This window comes from Maylandia zebra, linkage group LG14 (genome assembly GCF_041146795.1).
Source record: "Maylandia zebra isolate NMK-2024a linkage group LG14, Mzebra_GT3a, whole genome shotgun sequence".
Taxonomy (NCBI): Eukaryota; Metazoa; Chordata; class Actinopteri; order Cichliformes; family Cichlidae; genus Maylandia; species Maylandia zebra.
Window position 1 is genome coordinate 22,208,398 of NC_135180.1, and position 25,335 is coordinate 22,233,732.

General features: G+C 41.3%; 1 protein-coding gene across 3 annotated transcripts in view; it reads right to left on the minus strand.

The window, feature by feature from the left end:
* rsrc1 (arginine/serine-rich coiled-coil 1) overlaps positions 1 to 25,335 on the minus strand; it is a 124,372-nt gene that overhangs the window by 17,644 nt on the left and 81,393 nt on the right. For all 3 annotated transcript variants that reach the window (XM_076873204.1, XM_004543713.3, XM_004543714.5), the window contains exon 7: positions 8,245 to 8,316. In XM_076873204.1, coding sequence (XP_076729319.1) covers positions 8,245 to 8,316 — 72 coding nt within the window. The remainder of the gene's footprint in view (positions 1 to 8,244; positions 8,317 to 25,335) is intronic.

Genomic DNA, 25,335 nt, shown 5'->3' on the forward strand with positions numbered 1-25,335 from the left:
AAATTTATGATATCGGTATCGGACATAAAAAAGTGGTATCGTGCCATCTCTAATTATTACATCACTATTTTTCTGACTATGTTGCTTTCTTTGCAGACAAATATATGCTCGCCCTAAAAACACCCATCACTCACACCCACCGGACTGCCACGACTTCATTCCAGGTATTTCAAAAGCACAATTGCTCACACTACATTTATAAAACGAGACAACCACAGCCACATATTACAGCTTCCCTAAACAGAACAAACACGCACACTTAAGTGACCTCTGATGTCAATGACAAACCTTGCAGGAGCCACCAAATGTCCACAGCCACCCAGGATGCCAGCATTTTGACCTGTAGGGTGTGTCTAATCACAGCACCCTGACCACCCTGTTAGACTGTGTGTGATCATGTCCAGACATACACTTGTACGTGTGTGTGTGCGTGTGTGTATGTGTGTGTGCTGAGAAGTCGTTTTCACATACTAGGAATGTTATTAGTTATGGGGTCAAACTGCTGGTGTAATGCTAACCCAGTGTTCTTATACCTGGGCCAAAATGTTCATATCACTCCTCATTTTTTAATCAACCTGTGTAAAATTACTTTTAATCACCAAAATCATTTGCAGGATCCTGATTAAATATGTGAGTGTTACGCCAGTTTTTAATTTTAATTTAATCAAGAAAGAAGTCCACATTAAGTGTCTTAATTCTCAACAAATTTTCTCAAAGCTGTCATTAATCTAAATGGAAAGGAGAGGAAATCTGGAATAAATATCAAGCCTGGGACTCAATGCAAAGTTGCTGAACGTACATTGGTTTACTGGCAGCGGGTTAATTGATAAGGGTGACCTGAGAAACGATTACCAATCACGGAGGGCAGCAGGGTGCTGTCAATCATCTGTCTGCCTGACCTGAATGAACAGAGGATGGAAGCCTGCATGGTCAATTTCTGTCGTAATCTAGCCTACGGCAGAGACAGCCCGGCCGCTATCGAGTCAAACATGTCATTCCACAGATATCCTTATAGAAATGATTAGGTTGTAGGCTCCATAGCTGCGATTTAACAGCCACACTGGGCGACACCAGCATCCGATTACCCTGGGACAACAAGGGGTCAAATGGGGTTAGCAGAATTCGGTATTCACCTCCACACCTCTGCGGCGACCAGCAGCGCTTAGGACAGGTGGGTCACCTAATCACCTTCCTGAGCCACTGCTCAGCGAAAAATGGGGAAGCCAGAGGTAGATGGAGGTGGAAGGGGGGGGAGGGGGGGAAAAAAAATAAACTTTAAATTTGCAGTGATGAAAAATCAATAAAGCAGTAATTGCTTGGCTTATCACCATGTAATGAAACAAATTGGGAGGAGAAGGAAGGCAAGGAGAGGGCTGGCTTGCTTGCTGCACGCCAGGGCTTTTTTGGCTGCAGAGTGTGGAGCTCAGAGTAGAACAAGAGAAAGAAAGAGAGAAAGAGGGGACGGGTTTGGGCTTCAGTGGGCCAAGGCAAGGAAAAAAGGTCTCTTCGTGATAATTAAATCTTCTCACACTGATTTTCTGCCAAATTTATTTCCCCGGGGACCATAACTCTGATTCAGTGCTTACAAGCCTTGCATAACTAATCATTTCAACGTGGGGGGAACCACAAACCTGAATGAATAGGGAGGAGAGAGGAGCAAATAAAAGAGAGATGGCTGGAGTGAGGCACTGTAGCACTATTCATCTCCAAATCAATCATTATTTAGGCAGGATAAAAAAAAAAATTAAAAGTGGAACATTCTTCTGTAGGACAGTGTTTGAAAAAGACCTTTAAAGTGAAGGTGTAATTGATTGTCAATATGCTCTCTTTTTCCACTTTCAATTTGGCGCTATACTGGCAGAAAACATCCTTTAATTCCTGGAACAAATGGAGCCCATGAAGCCAATGAAGTGTCGGTTCAATATTCCTCTGACTGTTCCTGGCATGATTGTGTTGAACATAATAACACAACAAATAAGGCCATTTATCTGAAGTAACGACAGGAGATGAGGCTAACTCCGCTGATCAATACCAAATCGATACAAACCAGATTTTCTTACATCAAAATCACTGAGATGGATCTTCCTTCAGTGCAAAGTGCACAAGAGCAATACAGCGCCTCCCTCGAGTCCTCGGGTAGATCATATAGCCGGTGGAAAGAACACAGGTTAAAAAAAAATTACAAATAAAGTATGATGTCTACTCTGAGGGAGAATGCTAGGAACTATAATTATAGCCTGGCAAAATTCCTCCTATCGGATCCTTATGTTTTAGTTAATACGATAAGATCACGGACACCAGATCACTCGTGTTTACCAGCAGTTGAATTTCACCGCTTGTCCTTCAAGTGACGCTGCTCGGCGAGGTAGCGTGGCACGCCACACCACACCGCGGCACCGGTAATTAAAACATTTAAAGCAGAGGCAGCCCCCCATGCACCGAGGGTGTGATATGGGGGTCACGCGCCTGTAGATTCTAATTTGCGCGCCATTTGTATTCATGACAGGCACGTGCTAAATATTTAACAGCAGCCTGGCAGGAGTTTTGTATTGTTAGGCTTTCCAGGTCAAATAATTTGATTTCAAGGCAGATTACATTAAGCGTCAATGTCCAAGCCACCACTCTCACTTGCCTCTCATTTCCTGTCTTTTATTACAGCCGAGATAGGCCAGAACTGAAGGGATATGGCTTTGGATTATACAAGAGCTTGTTATCCATGGATTAGTTATTATTTTCAATTAGAAAAAGGGATCACATCATTTATTATGGACACCCACACCAGTGCTGCATGAAGAGGTTTGCATGCAGAGTTGAAATTTTAGCTGACTGCCAAATTGTTTAGTACGGTATGTAATCATACCTAAAAAGAGAGATATTATATCAGACAAATTACAGACAAATTATATTCACCCTTAATGATTCGGTTATATTGATTGTCCTTGACTGAGGTATCCTTCAGTTAGAAAGGCTGTTTATTCTCATTCACTCTTTTTTTCTATATGTAGAACAAGTAAGACAGGAAACCAAATCCAGACATTTTCTGTTTCAACCGAGGCCCTGTGGTGATTGACAACAGAGCTAGTTAAATGGTGATGAGGCGTTAATGGATGCTGGGTCGAGGGAGGGTTGGGGCTGGAGCGGGGGGGCCGTGGTTGAATATTTAATGGTCATATAATTCCTGAACGCAGACACACTCACAGACAGGTACACACCCAACTTGTGACCTGTCCTACACACAGCGTAATTAGGGAAACAGTCCTTTCGTTTAACTGCCAAAAGAGCAAACGGTAGGTATATATTCCCCTAATGATATGGGTTAAAGAGCTATTATACGTCTCATTAAAATATATGATCTCCCAATCTGGTGGTGGATTGAGGTAATGGGGAAAGTGCAGGTTCGGGGCTAAAATACCATCTGCAGGCTATAGGCTAGTGTCCAATCCACAATTACATAAATGTTGAAGAATGGCTGCACGAATGAAAAAATGTTTCTATCAGAGCTTGATAAAAGACACGCACGACCCAGATTTCACGAGACAATAGTGTTGAAAGTGCGCTGTTTTTGGAGGCTTTTCAAACAGCATGTCAGTCTGAATGAATTAATCGGGGTCACTGAGAATTTGACACAAATTTTAATGTCAGCTAGTCAATGTGTTACCTCTTTTTTTTGGTTACACAAAAGCAAGAGCTGACATAACATCTTAATTAAACCTAATGAGGCTTGGTATAATGAAAAACATTACTGCAATGGAGGCTTTCTCATTATGTTTTAAGCACACCATCAAAGTTCAGCATTCACCTGCAGAGACCATGCCTGAAACTGAACAGTTTATGCTGTTTAGCAGAAACTACGCAGATTTAAACAGAGATATGTATTTGAAATAAACTATAAATACAGTACTGCGCAAAGGTCTTTAGCGATCCCTCATTTCTTTATATTTTGCCAGGAAAATGAAAAATCCGGGCAGAAAACGAACTGAAACATGAAAACATACATGGAAATGCATGTAATGCATAAACAGAGCTTGTACATTATTTGGTAAGACCACCTTTATTCTTCAACATAGCCTGAACTCTCTTACGTAAGCTTTTTTGCAATTTTTGGAAGGTCATTCAAACCTCTTCTTTGGCTGTGGTTCTCTGTCAGCACGATCTCACACTGCTTCAGTAACGCTGAGGTCTGGGCACTGAGGAGACCAATCCATGTCTGATAGAGCTGTGTTGTGTGTTTCTATCCAGGCATGCTTTTACTGCAATGGCAGCGTGTTTGGGATCACTGTCATGCTAAAATACTTAACAGATAGTACTGCATGGTGGTTCAAAACCTGATGGTACTTCCATCAATACTGACTAGCTCCCCAATAGCACTGGCTAAAATGACGCCCCAAACCATCAGCCTTCACCATGTTTTACTCCCGACTACAATTTGAACCAAAAATTTCTAATTCGGATTCATTTCACCGCAAGACCTGTTGCCACTGACTTTCAACTTGTCATACCTCAAACATCTCTTCCTCTTTCCTTTCCTTAAGCTTACCTACCTGTCAGCAACCCTTCTACTAGTAACAAAATCCCTAAACCATTTAAAAACTGGTTGTTAGCCCTTAATATCTGCAGATCCCTTAGAAAATAATTCAGTATGATAACAGGGACACCTCAAAATCAACTTTATATTTTATATTTCTTTTAATAATAAATCAGGGATATTTATATATTAGAGCTATTTATATACAGAGGTATTATATAATATACCATTTTATTTAATATTTCTACTTTAGCTTGTTTGCCTTACTGTCTTGGAGCAACTGTGACTACATCATTTCCTCTGGGATTAATAAAGTTCTCTGATTCTGTTATGTTGTTCATCCCTTGAGTTAGGCGTTGTTTTATGTATGAATGATTGCTAGTTGAATCTTAAGTGCCATCACAACAACAACAAAAAAAAAAAAACACAGAAAAATCTTCTTCTGAAAAAGGCCAGGTATAAGGACCAAACTGAAAATGAATAAAAAAGCAACAAATGTACAAAGACAAACTTTGAAAGGCCTCTAGAAAGCCTGGAGAACTGCTGCTCAAGACCATTTTTAAAAAATTACAGGAAAGTCTGGCTCCTTCGAAAAAAACTATAAAGAAATGAGGGGTGGCACAAGACGCTTGCAGAGTGCTGTAAATAAATAGACTGACTGGCTGAAAATCCATCTCTCTCTATTTTGGTAATAATTTATTATATTGTCTTCATGGGTACCAGCGAAATTCTCATAGTTTTCTGTGGCACATAAAATAAACTATACTTGGGTTTTAGAGTATTATTATTTTTATTATTATTATTATTATTATTATTATTATTATTATTATTATTATTATTATTATTAATGGGAATATGATTTAAAATTGACATATTCAAAAAATAATTTAAATATGGAAATCATAATAACTATATTTTACACTTCTGCACATTTGATTTTATCTCATTTGATCTACCCGTGAACATTGGTATGAATGAATTACTAGATACAGTTTTGTCAGTGTTGTTTGTAGTGAAAGACATTTCCAGTAAATTACAACAGGCACACAGCAGTGTATCAGGTACAGCAGGTGTAAAGACCTCACGGGAAGACGGACAAGTTTGGAAAAGATTCATAATGGCTGTAATTTAACATACTGTCCAGCCGGACATATAGTTCTACTACACACGCTGACTCTGGTTATAGAAGTGCCAGCTGATAGTACAGTCCACACACACACACGCATATGTACACACAAACACACCGAACAGTCAGTCCATCTTATTATAGCTGGACTCACCACGTTAGCTAAAAGCCCCCTGGGCAAACAAACAGCATCTCTCAGCTTTAATAGCCTAAACAAGGCATGCAACTAACAAAGGAATCATCCACCCCTCTCATTCTCACACCCTTTCATATCATATGTTTCCTTTTTCAACCGCTAGCATCATCTGGCTGCCCTTAACCAGAGAGCCAAACACTCCTTTTAAGTGGAAACTACTTTGTTAACTGATGACCACAGGGCCAGTTATTGATCCTCTCCTTCCTCTCTGTCAGTAAACCCTGCTGATAAAAACCCCTCTCTTCTCTCAGGGCTCCGCAGTATGCAGCCACAGTTCGCTACAATAATAGCTTGCATATCATAGCATCCACATGAATCAGATCTCGATGGTTTCGATTAGGGCTAAACTAACTCAAACACATTGCCAGTCTAGGACGTGAATCTATTTATGAACGAGGAGTGTAGGTGGTAGTGTTCTTCACTTCTCCCCTCCATTCTGTTTAAACGGTTTTCTCATTTCAGTTGACTTAGCGGTTCAAGTGTAAACTTTCTAGTTGTGTTGACCTCTGAGAGCCCCTGCAGGGAATCAGGAGAACTTTGGTGATCTGCTGTTTAGCAGCATCAGTTGCCCACCTCCATTTTTCAATGTGCTGGAAGGAAAGGCAGAAAAGGATGGAGCTAGCCGACGCCGCTTGTGCATACGTGCTTGTGTGTATTTGTGACGGCGGCTCCTATTGGTGCAGAGACAAGAGCGAGTCGTCAGGGCCACTTTGTCGTGACTCTGATCTCACTTCTTGTGTCCCTGTGCAGGGGGAAACGAATAAAATGAGCATCCTCCAAGGCAGTGCCTGTTCAGTATGCTGTACTGCACCGCTCCACTACAGTCGAGCACAACACCTTTTTTTTGGAGTTGGAGTGAAGGTAGAGGGAGCTTTGAGCAAAGGGGAGAACGAGTCAACTGATTCTAAAAAGAGGCAACGGTGCAGTGTGAACTTTGCTTAAGAAAGCTATTTGACTGGGAGCCTTGATCTGTTGCCCCAAGCAAGACACTTAGTCACCACTTTGGCAATGCATCCACACAGAGATGTGAAAAAACAGAGAAAGAAAGACACAGAAAGAGAGCTGGAGGTGCAGGTGATGCAAGGAAAGGAAAGGAAAGGAAAGGTAGAGACAGTGCACTAGACCAGAAAAAAAAAAAGAGTAATATGAACATGAAAAAAGAGACGCTGAATAAAACAAACAAACAAACAAAAACAAAAAAAGGACAAAAACATTGTGCAATACAGAGGAGGAAGGAATCAATTCCTCCCACTACTGGGCGACTAAAGTAAGAGTGCAGGGCTAATTAGTTTCTGATGGCTGGACTTTCATTTGGCTAAAAGGTCAGCTAACTTTAAAGGTCACACTGCCATGCATCCTTGACGTAAACAAAAAAAATTATACCAGAAGAAAAGTGGGAGAGTCCAGAAATATAAAACATCAGAAAAAAGAAATGACACGACTACACAAGTCTGTGTGTGCATGTACACATAAAAACAAACACAGTTTGTTGATAACATTTGATATTCTCATTTATATCGTGCTGGTCAGAAAGGACTTTATTAGTGTTAGCACATCCACTGCAAATTACTCTTGACTTAATTTGAATGTGTATTGAGATAATGTGTGGGTCTGCGAATGTGTGTGTGTCTGCTTGTCCTTTGCTGGTGGTAGTGGGGGATTCGGGATAGATTTATTGCCTGCAATGCTGTGTGTATTTCTACTTTTCTACCAGCGTTTTCATGTAAATTACAGCTGTCCTAATAAAAACTAATCAGCATCTCAGAATCCATGTTTTGCAAAGTATAGATGGCGTGTGAAAGCATAAGACGGGTTGCTGATTTGTTAATGTAAACACATTAGATGAGTAACACTGTAAAATCCCCAATGCTGCCAAGCGCGGAGGGATTTCTTGCTATAAGAATGAGCACTATATTTCCTGCTCTTTCACTTCATAGCATTTCAAGTGTTTGCTTTTTTTACGTGCCACTAAGCTTTACAAAATATGTCTGAACACACATGCAACAATTTTGCCTTTTTGTTGTTTACCAGTTACACCTGATCCTGCTGATTTTAGACAAACGTGTAGAAACTGAAGTTGAGCAACAGATGTCTTACTGCCCACAATTTTGTCTGTTTTTCGTTTCATGTTTACCACTCCTCAAAATTAATATTGATGGCTCTTAATAGAGAACAAAATATGAACAAAGATTACTAGTAATATAATTAGAATGAACTATTTTATTATTTCCGCTGCTCAATCTTGCCGACGTCTCTAATTTTGCAGTTTTGCTATAGTTAATGGTTCAGGCTTTGATTTTTTTTCTATTTTTCTTTGCCTTGCCAAATTAAAACTGCTTTGGTATTGGTGCCGACATTAACGTGAACACAAAAGCACAACAAACTCTTTTCACTCACCTTCTTCTAGCTTTTTCCGGGCCTCCTCCTCTCTTTTGGCAACTTTGGCCTTCAGGACTTCATCAGTCTTAGCTGAAAGGAAAGAAGTATATCATTTTAATAATCAATTAAACAATTAATAATAATATTAAAGATCATTTTGTGTCCTGTAAAAAAATAGAAATAAATTCAGTCCAAACCCATTCTTTCAAATAAATCTGAGCCCCTCTAAAATAAATACATCTCTTTGTGGCCCTTTTTCTGTATTTTGAAACAAACGTGCTCATCGGAGAGGAAATGCAGGCAATTTTCACAGAATTCGTCACTGAATAAACAGTATGCCTGGAAATACACAAAATATGAATGATGCCTTATCCTCCTCTCCATATCAGGCAGCACCCCTTCACTGCTTTCCCTTTATGCTGCTGTAAAAGTCAGCATTTCTTCCTGAGAGGTGTTTATCGTCTTGGCATAATGAAAAGCTTAAGAGAAAGTGAGGCAGCGGGAGTAAACACTCGTCAGGGCATTTTACGCATGTCTCATCATGAATCGTGTTGTCTCCACTCCCTTTTCCGCCACCTTTTCCCCCTGAATAATCAAGATGTTAAGCCACATTAAAGAATATAATGCCGTGTATGGCAGGACTATCAATACTGCCTCTAAATTAATTACATTTCCGTTGCGGCGCATCATTTATTTTGCAGCGTTAGGGCCTCAGCGGAGCCATTCGCCTTTATTGCTATCTCACTTGGTTGATGAGTGAGCTATGTAAAATTGAGTCTCCAATATCATTACACTTAATGAGTTTAAACTTTGAGAAAAAAAAAGGGAAAAAAAGAGGCAGAGAAACAGAAGAAGAGAGTGAGCCGACGAGAACTGAAGGGGGAGGAAGAGAATGAGAGCGCTGCACTGTTTTTGGGGAAGTTAATACAATATAAGAGTGGGTGTAAGTGTTTGTGAGCGCTTACAGCATGTTTGTGTCAGGGCACAGCTGTGGGTGTCCAAATGTGGTTTATTGTACCGCTCGAGGTGTCTGCATATGCATGTGTGCTCAGCGCACGCTTCTCATTTTGTGCCTGACTTTGTGTATTAGTTAGACTGCAAGTAAATATGTTACATAAAAATACAATACATAGGCCCGTGTACGTGTCTGTGTGTGTTTGGATGCAGGAGGCCATGGGTTGTGCCAGTCTCTCTGTGACTGCGCTGCTTTTTGTTCAGTAATTGGCGTAGACAAAGAACCCGTCACACTGCTGTTACGGCTGGTTAAGTCTGGAGGTTCCGCATCTTTACTAACAATGACTCTACATGGATGACTGAACCCTCCACTACCTCCCTCAGCTATGGTGGGTGCATGTATGTGTATGCGCATGGGAGCAAGCCTAACCAAATCAACAGCAGCCAATCTATTTCTCTTAGCAAACACAGTCATAATTTAGTAAGTTTGTGTCTGTGTGAATGTGCCAAATGAAAAAAGCAGAGAGGGGAAAAAAGACGATCTGCACCATCCTTCACAAGTTTTCTTGCCTGTGTGTGTGTGTTTTTGTATGTGTGTGTGAACTCCTCTGTGTTCTTCAGTTCACTCTTTGCTCGGGGCTACCGAGAGGCAGGTAGGAGACAGAGCGGTATTGGTGGTGTGATGGAGTGGAAGGGAGACGGGGAGAAAGAGGAGGGAAAAAAGGGAGAGGGAGATCGGCAGATATACGGGGGCCATGTGCGATAAAGGAGGAACTAAAACAGCACGGGAAACAGACAAACAAGCAAAAATAAGAGGCAAAGCTTCGCCTCTGTGCACACAAACGTGTACACAAAACAACAGGAGTGATTTGTCGCCTCTTTTTCTTTGCATGTTTATCCTCCACCTCTATCCCTTCATCCCTCCCCCAACAGGTTCTCTTATCCTCTTGCTCGCTTCTCTCCTTCTGTTTTGCCCTATCCCACCCCTCCTCGTTTTTAATGCTTTCTCTTCCTTCTCTTGCTCATCTCTCCAGTACACTGCGCCTGGGGGCGATAGCAGAAAATCAAACTGTTTATCCATCTCTCATCAGTGCACTGCCTCACGGGGCTCCTGCCCCCTCAAAACAATGAAAGTAGGCCTGAGCGCTGAGCCAGGGATATGATTTAATTACATCAATAAGTAGCTCTGCTTTAAAAAAAAAAGATTAACTACAGAAAAATACATTAAAGCAACATACTTTGCTGCACTAGCATGAAAAGCCTGTTAACATTACAGGTGCAAAATGCATGTAAAATGAATTAACAGCAACAACGCACATAGGCGCATCTGCGCGTAGACGTTGCTTATTGGAAGTATCTTTCTCGGCAACTTAGCGGCTCCAGTTCATTGTCGGATAATTCTGTGATGGACTTTTATTAAAGCAGGTAATAAACGGCCGGCTGTTGGGAAAGGAGAGGCCTTTCACTTCATTTAGACTTCGTTCAGTCTTGGCTGCAGGGGTGGAGGGAAAGAGGAGGGAAGGCAGCGGGAAGGGGCGGAGAGTGTCAGTGAAATCGCATTGTGATTATGAGTGTAATTGCAGCTCAGGGGCCCAGGGGCTATGTAGCTGTGATGGCGCTGGAAGATGTTTTATGCGCGGCAACAGAAAGGAAGAAAGTGTGAAAGAGAGAAGGCAGGAGAGTGGGAGGTAGATGGAGGATGCCAGGATGGATCTTTTTTTTCTTTTTCTTTTTTAAACCCTCTTCTATCTCTTTCCTCCTCCCTACTTTTTCTCTTTCTTCTCTTCCTCCCCCAACATTTTCCTTCACTCCTCTCTTTACTATTCTCTTCTTTTCTCCCCTCTTCTGTTCTCCTCCCTTGGCAGGATTAGCTGGGTCTCGTTAGAGGGGAAATGTAATAATGCTCCCACCAGGTGGAATCGGGCCTGCTCCATTATCAGCCGGGAGATGGATGGGCCGTGTAGGGCCGGCGGGGGCCAAGCGCGCACGCAATTTAGATTCAATAAACTGGCAAAGCAAGACCCCCAATCTGATTTATCTCTTACACGCCACCAATGCTTGCTGCTACGATGCTGATTCCCTATTACCGCTCAGAGAAGGACTATTCATTGGATGTAAGGCACGGCAGTCAGAGAGGCTTGTCGGGCCCCCGGGACGGCAGCAAAACAGATACAGCAGAGGGTTAATACGTTTACACACAGATAAGCAATTAAATCTAAGGCTGAGGTGAGTTATAGAGTTATTAAGGAGGGATGTGGAGTGGAGAGGGTGGAGGTGGTGGTTATTCAACGCAAGAGTATGCTAGCTTGGGCCTTAGGCCGCATGCAGTAAGTGAGCATTAAAAGTGAGAAAGGCTAGCATATTATAGAGTTCGTGGGGTGAAGGAACAACAAAAGAGCAGCAGTCTGCCCACATTGTTCGATAAACTCAATACAACACTTACAAACTAGCGTGCAGAAGACAGAGTTCATAACTCTGCTCAGACTGGGTATTTGTGCAAGTTTATGAGTGAGTTTATGTATGCAAGTGCATGTCTTCAAGTGTAAGTGGAAATGTGTTGGTGGAATAGGCATATTCATATCCACTGTGTACCTGGCTGCGAGTATGCAGAGCATCACATTTGACTGTCTGTGTTTGTGTGTGTGAGAGAGAGAATGTGTGTGCAAACGCTGTAGTGGTGTTTCAGTGTTGGAAGTGGTGGGTGTCATTCTGTCCAGCCGCCAATCAAAGTGAATCTGAATGTCAGCAGGAGAGGGGGCGTGATAAATCAGCCTCACACCCAACGACAAACAGAATATTAGAGGCAGCGCGGCGCCATTGGAAAAACGTCCCTTCCAATCAGCCCAGCACTTTACAGTGAAGCTCGGCAGCTGGGCCTCCAACCAACACAGCACACCGAAGAGACAGCTAAGACAATAAATAAATAAATAAATAATACACAGACAGGCTGGAGGACAGGCAGACAGACACGTTGACACACTGACGGATAACTGCACTGACAGGCAGAAAGGCGAGAATAAGAAACTTAAGAAAACAATGGGGATGGCAAACAGACATGTGGCATACCGGCAGATGCATAACAGGCCGGGCAGGCACAAAGACAAGACAGACGGACAGACCGACATACTAATCAGTGGAGAACATTATACTGTCACATTTAAAAATAAAAAGCATTAGGACCATTTTATCATTAAATCTGTAACAGCTTGGAAAACCCAAATAGCTGTGTAGTTAATGTAGCTTGTTACAAAGTCAGATCACCATTTGATGATGAAGAAATATTCTGGAGGCTTTGGAGGAGTAATTCAAACACCACAAAAAAGAGACAATATTTCAGTTTAATACCAAAGCCTCACTGGGCTGACATTTCACAAAATGCAAGAGAGAGAACTTTGGAACTTTTCTCTAACTGTTAAAAAAATATGAATTCAGGAAATACTAAGAAAAAGCCGGTAACACATGACACATGAGGACGAAGGAAAAAAACAGACTTTGGCTATCTACGAGACATCTATCTGAGGGAGTAATGTGATTATGCACTGCAGGTTTGGAGGTGAGAGTGATCATGGGAAGACGCAATATCCCGAGCGACCACTAGGTGGCACAGTCCGCAGTCAACACAGGCAGAATGCTTTATCCAGGCCTGGATTTTATGTGCATGTCTGCAGGTGCCTGTGGGTCTATCAAAACCAGCTCACTTAGACCTCATAGCTGTAAACTGTAATTTGATATGATTGAATGGGCAGAGATGAAACGATACTACATAAAGTCATTTAAATATTTAACACCAGAACGCGTGAAATTATACAAGGGGGAGGCTTTATTATGGCAACAGATAATTTTTGGTATTTGGGCCTTGAAAAAGGCCTTCAGGTCACAATAACGTGAACAAAATCGTAATCAATTCACAAAATTCCTGTTTATGAATGAGTGCGACTCAATCAGATGTCTCTAAAAGCCATTCGAGAACAAATCTTGTAGGCACTGAACTTCGATGATCCTTATCACAAGCTTCTCTTAGCTTCTCTCGTCAATCTGAATTAATGACGCACATGAAATATTTACAAACTAAACAATTAGACAACGATATCTTACAAAAAAATCAATGAATTATTCATCTGCAGTCGTCTGAAAAGCTTTTTTTTATTTTGCTGCTATATCGTGATGCTGGGGGGGATGCATCAATTAGGTCTTCTGTTCCTGTGGTGTAATGGATGCTTCAGTGAAGAGTTATTGTCTAAATGACAGAGCCAGACGTAAGATGCCGGTTCTGTAATGCTGCCATGTTGTTGTGACAGATTGACATGCTGATCTCTACACTATGAAGTCATAAGGACTTCATCTCAGTATGTGAAGAATTTTGACTTTCCCTACTTTTCAGTGTCAGACTCAACACCCAAAACTCTCCTCCTCCTCCTCTTCTCAACATTTGTTCTTTCATTTTTTAAAAACAGCCTCTTAACTCCAGACACCTGGGCTCCATGTTTATATTTTCATTTCAGTGATCACGCTGAGTTTGCATCTGTCAAACTCAGAGGAAAGGAATTAAGAGGAGTTTTAGCTAAAGGAAAAACTCTGGATCGAATTTATATCTTTGCATACTGAGAACAAAAGCTCGAGGGAACTGATATATGCAGTAAATCTCAAAACAAAAAGTCCAACATCTTCCTTTTCACAGCCTATTTCCCAAGATAGAGCGTACCCAGGCCAAAACTTTGATCTTTCACACTGCAACCCTTTGTCCACATCACATAGGAACAATTTATTTCAAAGCTGAAATGATTAAAAACAACGATTTTCATCACAAATGAATTACATGGAGTAATTTCTAATGTAAAAATGCCAGAAATGACATAATGATGTTGGTACTTACTGGTTTTGAACCATTTTCTAGTCAAAACAAGATGAGAGTACGTGTATGTGTGTTAAAAACAATACCTCAAGTAGAGCAGGGCGATATGACCAAAAATATTTATCACGATATACATTTGAAAATTTGCGATAACGATATAACTGACGATATAATTGACACTAGACAAAATGCTTTACAACTCCACAACTTTATTAGTGGAAAAAAAACCATCAATGTATTTTCACTTAAACAAGCAGCTGTTTTTATGTGCATTAAAGTTATATAAAAATTTAACAGTACAAATGCAAATTCCTTGTTGTCAGTTAAACCAAAAGGCATTTCCAGTGGAAATTGGCCGACATATCCTCAGCATAACCCTGTATAATATCCACAAAACTTAGAAAAAGGTTATACACACACAATATGGTAATATTATGTTGAAGCACAGTACATATCACTCCGCGAGGCTCCTGCCTACGATAGCCGTAATGCTCCGACAATCCATCAAGCGGTGCGGCTTCGTAGCTTAGCAAAGTCGTACTAAAACGTCTGACAGATTTTCGAGCGCTGCGTACGACATAAAATCGTTTCGAGGTCAGTAAACACAACCAGAATTCATACATAAGGCACACGGGATTATAAGGGGCACTGTCGATTTTAAGAAAAATCAAAGGATTGATTTTAAATGCGTCGTATTTTCCAAAAAACACGGTAATAACGACGGCCTGCTAGCATGCTCTACCAAAAATAATGCTTTGTTGTGTATCTGATGGACGAAAGCTAAACCAGTTCCACACCACTAAAGTTGCAGCATTTTTACAAACCAGTTCTGGTTCATCCGTTTCATTCAGTGATCCGCTTTCACTCTTCTCATTCTCCGTCGCCAGCACGCCTTTTCCTCCATGTGCATATGAAAACAAAGGCACTGCGCATGCGTGTTTTACCCATATTCTATCGCGATATTTCATTTTCTTATCATTGCCCAACATTATACCGGTATTACCGTGAACGGTATGATATGGCCCAGCCCTAACCTCAAGTCACCCCAAAAGTTCTGCAATGTCAACACTCATAATGTGGTTGAATTTTTCATTTATTGACTAATAAATTAAAATTTGCCTATGCTGACAGATCAGTATACATCAGTGGGGCTTTAACTCCAACAGATCCAGAAACCACAGGATTAAAATAAATGTAATAACACTGCTATTTATCTATGTTATGTGGACTTTATCACAGCTCAGTGTCAGAGCATCGTCTTCCTGAGCAGCAAATAACAGATGACAGTTGCTGTTATGGAGCCATGTGTAGCTTCAGATCTTGAATATATTGTTTAGCATTAATGATGCCTTCACAAATGTGCAAGCTACACAAAGTGTGGACTACTGCACCCCCTTATTATCACTGATGTGTTGGTTTTAACTGTGGGATTTTTGCTTTCTGCTTTAGCCTCCAAGATGCAATGTGCATCCAGCTATTTGTTTCTGTGCATAATAGAGTTTAATTTGCATTTGAGAATGCAGTGGGAAGCTGTGTTGAATTATGGTGTTTTTCAGAAGTTTTTCTGAGTACGTGCAGTAATTTCCACTACAGAATCCTGTCTGTTTTTAATGCAGTGCTGCCTGACAGCCTGAAGATCACAACCGTTAGCCTAACACACAACAGTATCTCCAGATTCTCTGAAAGGTTCTTTGATATTATGTAGTATAGATGATGCAACCTTCAAATTCTTAAAATTTTTATATTAACTCATTCACTGCCATTGACGTCTATAGCCGTCAATTGCAGTGCATGAGTCAATGGGTTTAACTCATTCACTGCCAATGGCTGGCAGTGAATGAGTTAAGAAACTTTATTCTTAAATAGTTCAACTGTTCGCCGACACGGTCTTTCACAGAATATTGAATCCCTCTCCAATTTTACTTCGCTGATGGCCGTTTTATACCCAGTTATGTCACTTACCTGTGGTCAATATTTTACTGGAGCAAAACTGGTCTTTTGCCCCATGAGGCCAAACTTTTTTGAGAGGTATTGAAAAAAAAAACTAAGTTTCAACATCTCATATGTTGCCTTTTTAATTAAATAACAGTTTTAAATGACAGTGTCACTGCATTCATGAAAAAGGACTTGAATGAATGTGTGAGAACAGGTGAATGAAATGTGTTGTTTAAAGTCCTTTGAGTGCTCAAGCAGAAAGGGAAAGCACTATATAAGAACTAGTAGATTTACCAAATTAATTGCACATTTAAAATAATTTATAAGTGAGGCTTAATAATAAGGTTGATCAATACAAACACCATGTTTGCCCTATTGGGGTCCAGGTCTTATTTCCTTTGGGCAAAATCTTTCACAGGAGGTCTGCCGATGAGCACCGGCTTCATTAAGGCCAGGCGAGGAAATAACAAGGTAAGCAGTGGGGTCTTCCTGATGCATGTGGGTGGCTTGGACCAGTCACCCCACCTTGCCCTTTAGACTCAAGGGTGAAAATGTATATCAGGATTCGCGGGATAACAGGCCCTGGACCCTGGACCAGAAAGGAGAATTGCGGAAAACCTTGGGATGAACAGAGGCCTGCAGCGGTCATAGAGATCAGAGAGTGACGTTACTCTAAGGACCATACACTACCACAGGCTGTTCACACACATGCACACATAAACACACCTTAAGGAAAACACACGGCTAGACATGAGACACACAGAAGTGCCTCATATACTCATATACACATACAGGCCTTGGGGGGGGGGGGGGGGGGGGGGTAACAACAAAGCCTCTATATGATAGTTACAAGGTCAAACAAAGTTCAACCTTGAAACCTCGGTATGGAAATCTCATATATACATTGCAAATACTTTAAGTGCTTCCAGTGCATACTAAAATATCCCATTTATATGTGTGCCTCTAATATTTAAAATGACAGATTTAGTGGTTTCATAAGAGAATGTCTTTGAGACAAATACAAAAGTTTTGTAATTAAGAACTTCGCACTAAGTGCATGTGGGTAAGTGCATAACAGAGGTCTTGAGAGGGCAATCAGACCAATCCATAATGCAGGGATCACACGGTGAAATATTAAGCATCCCGGGGCCTCTGAATGACATCTCACCCTCAACTTCAACCCTGCCACTTCTACAAATGCCATCGTCCCCCCTTTACAGATATCTAGTTTTTCCTTTCTTCTTCTTCATGTGCTTTCTTCTCCTCTGCGATCTCTCCCTAACCTTTTCTACTCTCCTGCCCCTTTTCTATTTTTTAACCTTTCAATGTATTTGTGCACTTGATTCATATCATCTTGAGATGTTATATCAACATCACAATTTAATTTTTTTTAAAACTGGCCATAGTAATGCCTTTTTAGGAAATGGAAAGGTAGTGACATAAGTTTCCATCACTAAATACTGTGCACCCCTGAGCTCACACTGGCAGCAACTTAGTTGTGTCAGCAAGTACCTTTCACTTGTTTTTCTCATTTGTTGGAAACGACCAATTTTTAGGGGAAAACGCACAAAGCAGAGCCGGTTGCTGCTAAGTTTGCAATAAACCGATGATCCTGGATGTCATTGATTATTTCTCATGTTCTCAATTTAAAAAAAGTTCAGTTATTTTGTGAAGAAAAAGCAGGAAATAATTAGTATTCTTACATTTTTGATCAAAAAGGAAACCTAAAAGACCCAAGACCTAACCTAAAAGTTATAAAAAAGTAGAAAAATAGAACCTAATGTCATTTATGCATGTTTCATATGCTCTTTGTTACAATAAACACTACAACCAAATGTGGATCCCTCTGCCAGCTGTTACTCCACTCTGTTGCTTCACACTCAGGTGATCCCGGTCTTAGAACGCACATTCAAAAATTAAAGGAGCACAGCTAATGATTTTTATCTCTCCACTGAGGTGGTCCAGCAGTCCCACCATGTGTGTCTGCACAGGTTTATGCTTTACCTTTTTGCACATACGAGCGGCTCACAGTCACACTTTTTCTTGTGCCCAATTGGCAACCGTCCCTCTGACATGTGGTTTTCTTGAGTTGCTGTGTGCCAGTAGCGGCAGTATCTCCGGACGCTTCATAACAGACTCTACAGATGGGAAGTCACTACATAAACTAATGATCTCAGAGCCCGCTTAATCCAAAAATATATATAAGCACAATTCAAATGCATGTGTTCAAATCTGAGTGTCTGTCTCTACAAATAAATTTGGAGCCCTTGTCAGCAAGAATGCATGTAAATTATACACATTTAATCCTGTCTTGTAGTTTGCCTCTAAAGACCAGAATAGAAATTATTACAACAGTAGTGCAATTATTGTTGAGTCTGTTGATTGCAAAATTTCATTTTTCCCAAATTAAACAAGGATGCCGTAAGTCCAGAACAGCTGCACAAGAAACAGAAACAATTCATTTGCAAAAGCATTGAGTGTGATTATGAATTTGTGTGCTCTACAATGTCAGGGCCAAAATATTCTTGCCTAGTGTGTGTATGTGTGTGTCTGTGTGTTTATATCTGCTCATTTATTCCTGTGTGAATGCACTTCAGCATGCTGTTGAATGGCGGAGAATAGGCTCTGGTTCCCATGCTGAAAGCCTGTTGGATGCCATTGTAATGGCACACCACTGAGTGTGTGTCTCATGTGTGTGCAGGCGGTTACAAAGGGGGTAGATGGGACTAAATCTATGAGGACCCCCGCACATGAAAGGTAAACTCAAGCCGCTAATCGCAGCGCTGACACAAGGAGGTTCAAAAGGGCGGCCACTTAGAAAAAAGGCAGGAGAGGCGGGACCCTGCCAGCATCAATAGGACCCAGCACAACTGACCACATTACAGGAACAAACACACACTACAGAAAAGACATACAAACTTGGTGGTCTCGGGTACTCCCAGTCCACTCTTTGGTCTGGACTTCATGAATGACGAGTGTGTGTGTGTTCGTGTGCACGTGGTTCTCCTCAGAAAGATTATTTAATTTCATGTCACAAATTCTGTCGAGCCACAGTCTGACAGACAGTGCCCTCAGTGTAGCTGGCTACAGCGATTTCTTTTCTTTCTTACAGGAAAAAAAAATTAATAAGTGATTACAATCCTAAATTATGCACTTTGAGACACAAGATGACTGATAGCAGCAAATCATCAGAGACAAAACTGAAGGTGAGAGCGAAGAAATAAAGTGCAGCATTGCACTGAGTCCAGGAACATATTTGACAATTAACACTGAAATATCAGCTCATAAGTCATGATTAAGGAAAACCAAAAGGAGGAATGCATTTTAAAAAAAAGTAGAGTGGGGTAATGAGGGAGACAGCCTGGCCGCGGGAGCAGCAGACGCAAGAGAGAGGGAGAGAAAGAAGGAGGTAGACTGGACAAATGACAGCCCCCCCCCCCCCCCCCTTTAAGGCACTGTTCTGCACTCTCTTTCCTCTTTCTCATCTCTTAATGCTTATTTTCATCACTTTGCTTAAAATATTGATAATCAATTAGCACTACGTCTGTTTTGCTACAGAATCTGTGTCACGGTCTATCACTCTGTCAGAGCCAATTCGCCACTCATTCAAAGTTCATTTTTCCTTGGCGGCTCTGTGCCTTTGGAGGAGTCATTACGCGGGGAACATAGCCCGGGGTGCAATCACCTATTCTCTTTCATTACTGGGGAGATGGAGAAGGTGAGAGAGATTATTAGAACTTTGGAATGATCACAAAGCTTCACGCCGCCTGTCAGATCCCCCCTACGTGTAATTCATCTGGCCTCCCTCCCTTCCTCCAACCCCCGACTTACCCCCTTCCCTTCCCCTCTCCCTCATCCCACTATCCCTCCTCCCCCAGCCTCAGCCAGGGGTTTGGCCACAGACATTATTCATGAACATCTGCAGCGCACTGAATATTCCACAGCTTCTGCCGTGATGAAAAGGGAGCTGCCCCTTTGACTCGAAAATTAACATGCCGGCACAGAGATTATGGACGTGCCGCTTCATTCCAAGCCGAGCTGGGCCACGCTGCGACCGGCCAAGCTGACGGTTCAGGCTGGGCTGAGCAGAGCAGAATAAACGACGCAGGTGGAAGAATTTGCTCTTTGTAACGGTGTGCTGTCAGTTTCAGTGGTTAACAGAGGAAACAATCAAGTTATTAAAATTATTATTTTATTTCAAAGGGATGAGAGCGACCGTGGTCTTGGTGCACAAACATGAACTGTCATGAAAACACACTCAAACCTGACGCTCCTAGGAGAGAAGCCCTCAACTTTGTAGACTAGAGCCTTCATTATCTCAGGTACAATTTAATAGATCTAACTGCAGTTCTATGAGAAACACAATAAGACTTTCTATAAGCTATTAGCCAGTTATTTATCAAATATTTTCATTTTGTCTATGTAATATGCAGGATAAAATAGAATGTACTAACCCAGAGACACTGACCTGAATAGGTTTGATCAAAAACAACAAATATCAAAAGATTTGGCAATTTGTGTTCAACTAATTGATTAATCGAATAATAACAGCTGCAGCTCCATTTCAAAGACCGGCGATAAAGCTGGGTCAAAGCTAAAACGTTCCCTCGTAAACACCTCGTTGCACACTCTCACCTCTGCGCATCTCTTGCTTTCATTCTCTCATAGGCATCTCTACATGAAAGCTCAGCCAGAGCACGGAGACCCTTCCTCACTCACACCAGGAGCACCACTGCTGGAAAGAAGCCAAGCATCCTCCCTCTTTCTGTCTCTCTTATTTTCATGTGTGCCGTCCCTTGCCCTCTCTATGTGACATACCACAATGTGTTAAAAAGACCCATTTCAATCACTTTTTGGTTAAGAAGTTGGATCCAAACACGGGTGCTCTAAGGTAAACCTCTACACTACCTCATAACTACGCAATTTGTACATGATTCCTTGATATGATGCCAAAAAACTAGGAGACTAAGGAATTCCCTGTTGAGTGGAATTACCTTGCCATAACTTAATCATCTTCCCGTACGGCAGCAGCCTATCAGAACAATCTTCACTATTACCACAAATGTTATAAACACGCAATGTGCAAACCAGGAAAATGCAATAAAATCAGACTAACTACCTGAATTTTTTTAACCATAAGAATATGCGTTGCCTATAAACATCTCTAAATACACCAGGCAGTCTTATCACCAAAGTAAATGTACAAACTGGACCACAAAGGCAGAAAACAGAAGAAAAGATCAAGAATATAAGCAGCGAAACATAATGTAAAGAGAGAAAATGCACTTTAACACATCTGAAAAGGGGAGCAGTTGGAGGGTTCTGACACGGGCTGGAGCGAGACTTTGCACTGCCTCTTGTTGATTGTGAATGGCAGAGCAAGTTTACTCTGGCAGTTGGATCCAAAATGGAGTCTGACAGCTTTGTCAGGGAGTTTGAGCAGCTCAGTGGCAGGGCAGGAATCCGGATGATTCCATCCCTTTCATCTCCAAATCGCCGGCGTACGTTCGTGAAACCTCCACGGTAATAAAAAAAAAAGAGAGAGGGGGAAAAAGAAAACCAGCCTGGCATAGCGTCGGGGATGACAAGCGATTTTTTCGAAACACTTGTCAAAATGGAACACAGAAATAAAGCAAAAAAAAGAAAAGGGAGCAAAGAACGGGAGAAATGGCAGACCAAAGTCTGAACGAGCCAGACGCAGAACAAACATGTCAGGAAATGTTAGCACTCACCTCAAAAAAACACCAATATTAATAATCCTAACAGCCATTCCTATCTTTTTCTTTCTCTTCCCCTTTCTTTTCCTTTTGCTCCTCAAGATACTGCTGCATTAAAACCCTCTGTGTACCATCACCCTGGCCTCTATACAATCTGACCACCTTTGCAACCTTTCAGTCTCTTATTTCTTTTTTAACAGATCTAAAAATATTACTACTGTCAGGAACTTTAAACGCTCTCATGGCCTGTTTATTCTGTCTTTGAGTTTCACGAACAGTTCGTTCTCCAAATTCTTTACTTTTCTTCGGGAGAGTCTGAGGAGAAACAGCTGAGAAATGTAAAGACAAGCCTATAGCTTGTGCTTGAGAGGAGAATAAAGGAAGTCTTACTCGTACTGCTTTGTACTGTTACGCTCCCATATCTTTATCCCTCTGATCCCTCCTGCCTCTATCTGCCTGCCTCGGGTTTTTTTTTTCTTTTTCAATTTACAGGATTTGTCTCTGTGTGTCTGACAGTGAGAAGGATGAGGTACAAAATTAATCTTTATCCCCGTTTTGTTGTGTTTCCTCCTCGTCAACAATGCATGTCAGTAATTAGCTGGCCAGTTTGGTTCCAGGCTTTTCGATGGGTGCCTCCGTTTGCCAACTTCTGCCTTTTGTTCTTGCCACACAATACCGCCCACTCGCCCTCGGTGTCTCTCTCCCTCTCTCCTCTCCCTGCCTCACACCCACACAGGGCGTTACACAATCTATCCAAATGTGCTTCGCTTTAAAACCCCATTACTTAGCCCCTCTTGTTTTGTTCAACACAATTAAAAGAACAGACCATTCATGAGAACTTAGCGAGCCGCGCTCTGCCCCTGTCTTCCCTCTCCTCTCTTCTGTGGTTCAGCGTTGGCCGAGGAGTTACTGTGAACAGGCCAGCTTAGTTCCCCTAATTCCCTGGGTTTTGTTTGCATATAGGCTTAGTTTGGTTCCATTTGAAACTACTCAATGCCATGCCTCACCCCCTGGCTGTAACCAGACCAGTGAGCAACTTTAAAGATCAGCCAGCAGAATGGAAACAGGGAAGTCTGCACACAGACACACAGCTGACGAGCCCTTACAAGGTCAAAGGGGACCAGCATCTAAGCACTGACACACTTCAAAAGGGTGGCAAACTAAGTAATGACAACCTGGCCAGAGTTTGGCAGAGGGTTTGTGAGTAATTGTAGGCTGCTGGCATCTACACAAGTGTGTTAGCCTTACAAGACAGGTTTAACTCAAAGATAAGTCTATGGGTTAGTTGTAGCCAGAAGGTCCAATCTGATCCACAGTGTGATTTAAAGAGGCATCCATAGAAAGTATGAAGTACAACTACGCTTCCAAAAACACTGGGACTCTGCAAATAAAAACAGAATGCAATCATTTGTAAACCATTCAAACCCTTAAAAATCTTAAAACAGTGATGTTTTGTTTATTATTTGATGATATTAACATCTTTCAAGAACTCTGTGACAAAGGTCATCAGATTCTAAAAACATCTGGTGGAACATCTGCCAGCAATTCTTCTATTGTGATACTAAATTTACTGTTTGTACAAAATGTCACAATAGGCTTTTAGAAAATCAAGATTGTACTGCTTACTGAAGCCTCAGACATTTTTTTTTTGGTAATGAACATTTTTGGTTTAATTAAGTTTGGCATTTTCTTGTGTTGAATGTAAAAATATAAATGGTCTTTCCAGGACACACTAATTAAAATTTCAGAACAATACATTTATCTTTTTCCAAGAAGCTGAAGATGATTACACTCTGTAAACTGACAATAATGACAGGATAAGTTTAACAATTTCAAAAAAGATTTATTCACCACAAACACAGAGAAACATCAGCTCAATGTTACGCTGTTATTTGTCAAGGTGAAGGCCTCAAACTGAATTACATGATCACCTGAACGTCCATGTGTCTAAATACAGTAGATACAGAGGCCTGCATTTAGCCTTTGTTACAGAAGAAGACTGGCACTGCCCACCAAATGACAGGTGTGATGCTATGGGCGTGTTGTCTCAAGTTGGAGAAGGCCCTATAATTTACTCCTGACAAGGCTTTTAAGAACAAACACGAATAATAGCTTTAAAGTAGAAACCAGGAAACTGTTAATGTGTGCGTGCTGGCTCCTGACAGCGAGCACAGCAAATATCCACCTTGTTTCTTTTTTTCCCCCCCAAACAGCAACACAGAGGAAATACAATCATCTAAGAATGCTAAACATGTGCAAAATGCTGAGAAGAATCAGCAAAATTTAGACGTTCCATTAGCATTCATAATCAGACATCTGAGCCATGTTTTCCTCCTGTTGCATCACAGTGCAAGAACCAAGTTAATCACCTCAATCTGACAGCGACACATATCAGTATCACTAGTGTGCATTTAATGAACCAAAATCCCAAATAGTTCTGCTTCACACAACACAGCTTGGCTGCATTTGTGCTCACTGGATGAGGGCTCTTTGTTGTGGTTAGAAAATTAGGTTTAACTCATTTTGTCGTTGAAAATCGGTAACAACACCAAAGATAGTTTGTATTAATCATTTGACCATTGCATTCGGGCAATCCTGTTTAAGCTTAAACCACTTAATCATGTTAATTAATAAAACAACCCTTTCCTAATAAGATAACACCAAACTTACATATATTAATGTGATGGATTGTGTGTAAGAAATTGAATTGTTTGGGGAAGACTTCAATTGCTTTGACTTAATATTCATAGTTATCCAAACAGCAGCAACTGTTGCAAGTTTGGAGAGAAGGCAGTGTAAGCCAAAAAGGGTATGATTTGTGTTTTCCACTCCATGTAACTACTACTGCTAGTACGAACGTTTCCCTGTTTCTGTTGATGTAACCCTTTGTGTGAGTTGATATTGATGTTCCTTCAAATATAATCCCCCCCCCCCCCCCCCCCCCCGCCCTCAAAAAAGGGGGTAAAACACAGATAGAAGAATAAAACTGGCTTAGAACCACTAATTACATCAATGCTGAAAGGAAATCATTGATCAACGGTATTATGGGAAATTAAACTGCTCCCCAAAACTGGATCAAAGTGAATGAAGTGGCTTAGTGGGGTTTCACTTGGGCTCTACAGATGGGAACCAGGATTATCACCCCCAGACACACACACTCACACCAAAACACACATCATGATAGTGATGCTGTAGTATGTTACAGGCTCAAATGATGGACACATGTTTTCCAATGCTGTAGCCGTTCACACTTGCATGCAAACCAAATTTTGCTTGCTTTTATCAACATGCGCCTTCAATCAGTCCACGCTAAATCATCCAAACTCTGCAAAACCTCAAACTTTACATGCTCTGTCAACACAGTTACTTCAACACAATGATGCAAAGAAAAATAACTGTTTTAAAATGCAGGCCTGGGCTGGTGTGCACAGGCCTTCTGTGGGGTCGTCCACTGGGAGAATGAATAAAAGAAAGGGGCCCCTGCTGGTTCATCTATCCATTTATTAGTGCCCCTAGACCAAAGTAATCTGTTTCTCCCGTCCCAACAGCTTCACCACTGGCCCCTTAAGGGCGCCTGGCCTGCTGCTAAGAGACCTCTCTAAGTGTAATTAGTGGCTCCCAAAGCTGCAACACACATACAAAGAAATAATT